We start from the raw sequence: 730 nt of genomic DNA, 5'->3' as shown, positions 1-730 counted from the left end.
CTTTTTTTTTTTTTCATTGTTTGATTATTCAGGGATTTATATATTTTTTTCCTTTTTTTGTTTATTCAAGGATCTATATATTTTTTTCATTGTTTATTCAAGGATTTATGTTTTTTTTATGTTATTTATTTTATTATTCAGGGATTAATACTTTTTTTTATTCATTATCTGATTATTCAGGGATTCATGTTTTTTCATTGTTGTTTATTTGATTATTCAGGATTATACATTTTTATTGCTTATTTTGTTATTTGTTATTCATTGAATTATCTATTTGTTTATTATTTATTTGATTATTCAGGGATTTATTTGTTTTCATTGTTATTTATTTCGTTATTTATTATTCAGTGATTTGTGTCTTCGTTACTTACCTGTCATATATTGCCTTTAATATTTCGTACTGTTTAATTATTTAACTGCTTGGTAATCTAGTTCAAAAGTTTATGCATCAGTTTACATATTTATTTTAATTATTCAATATATAGGCCGTTATACTCAAAATACCAATAACCTTCAAAGAACTTATCACTTTTGTATCCAATTTTATACAATATATTCATTCCCTGTTCTTATCACCCACAAAGGGCTATGTTATACGGTAGCCTCGGGGTTCAAATAGCCCGGGCAATGCTACGCGCCGTCGACTCCGTGGGCCTGGCGTGGAATAGCCGAGGTCAGCTCACTAGCCGCTCCATCTACACGAACAGGTGAGCTTGCATGAGGTGACTTT

At 29.3% G+C, this 730-nt stretch overlaps 1 protein-coding gene across 1 annotated transcript in view; it reads left to right on the top strand.

The window, feature by feature from the left end:
- LOC119581756 (endothelin-converting enzyme 2-like) overlaps positions 1-730 on the top strand; it is a 106974-nt gene that overhangs the window by 100597 nt on the left and 5647 nt on the right. Inside the window, exon 12 of the mRNA XM_037929889.1 lies at positions 585-707. Coding sequence (XP_037785817.1) covers positions 585-707 — 123 coding nt within the window. The remainder of the gene's footprint in view (positions 1-584; positions 708-730) is intronic.

This window comes from Penaeus monodon, chromosome 15 (assembly GCF_015228065.2).
Source record: "Penaeus monodon isolate SGIC_2016 chromosome 15, NSTDA_Pmon_1, whole genome shotgun sequence".
Classification (NCBI taxonomy): domain Eukaryota; kingdom Metazoa; phylum Arthropoda; class Malacostraca; order Decapoda; family Penaeidae; genus Penaeus; species Penaeus monodon.
Note: the sequence above shows the minus strand (reverse complement) of the source record. Positions and strands in the feature narration are given on the sequence as shown.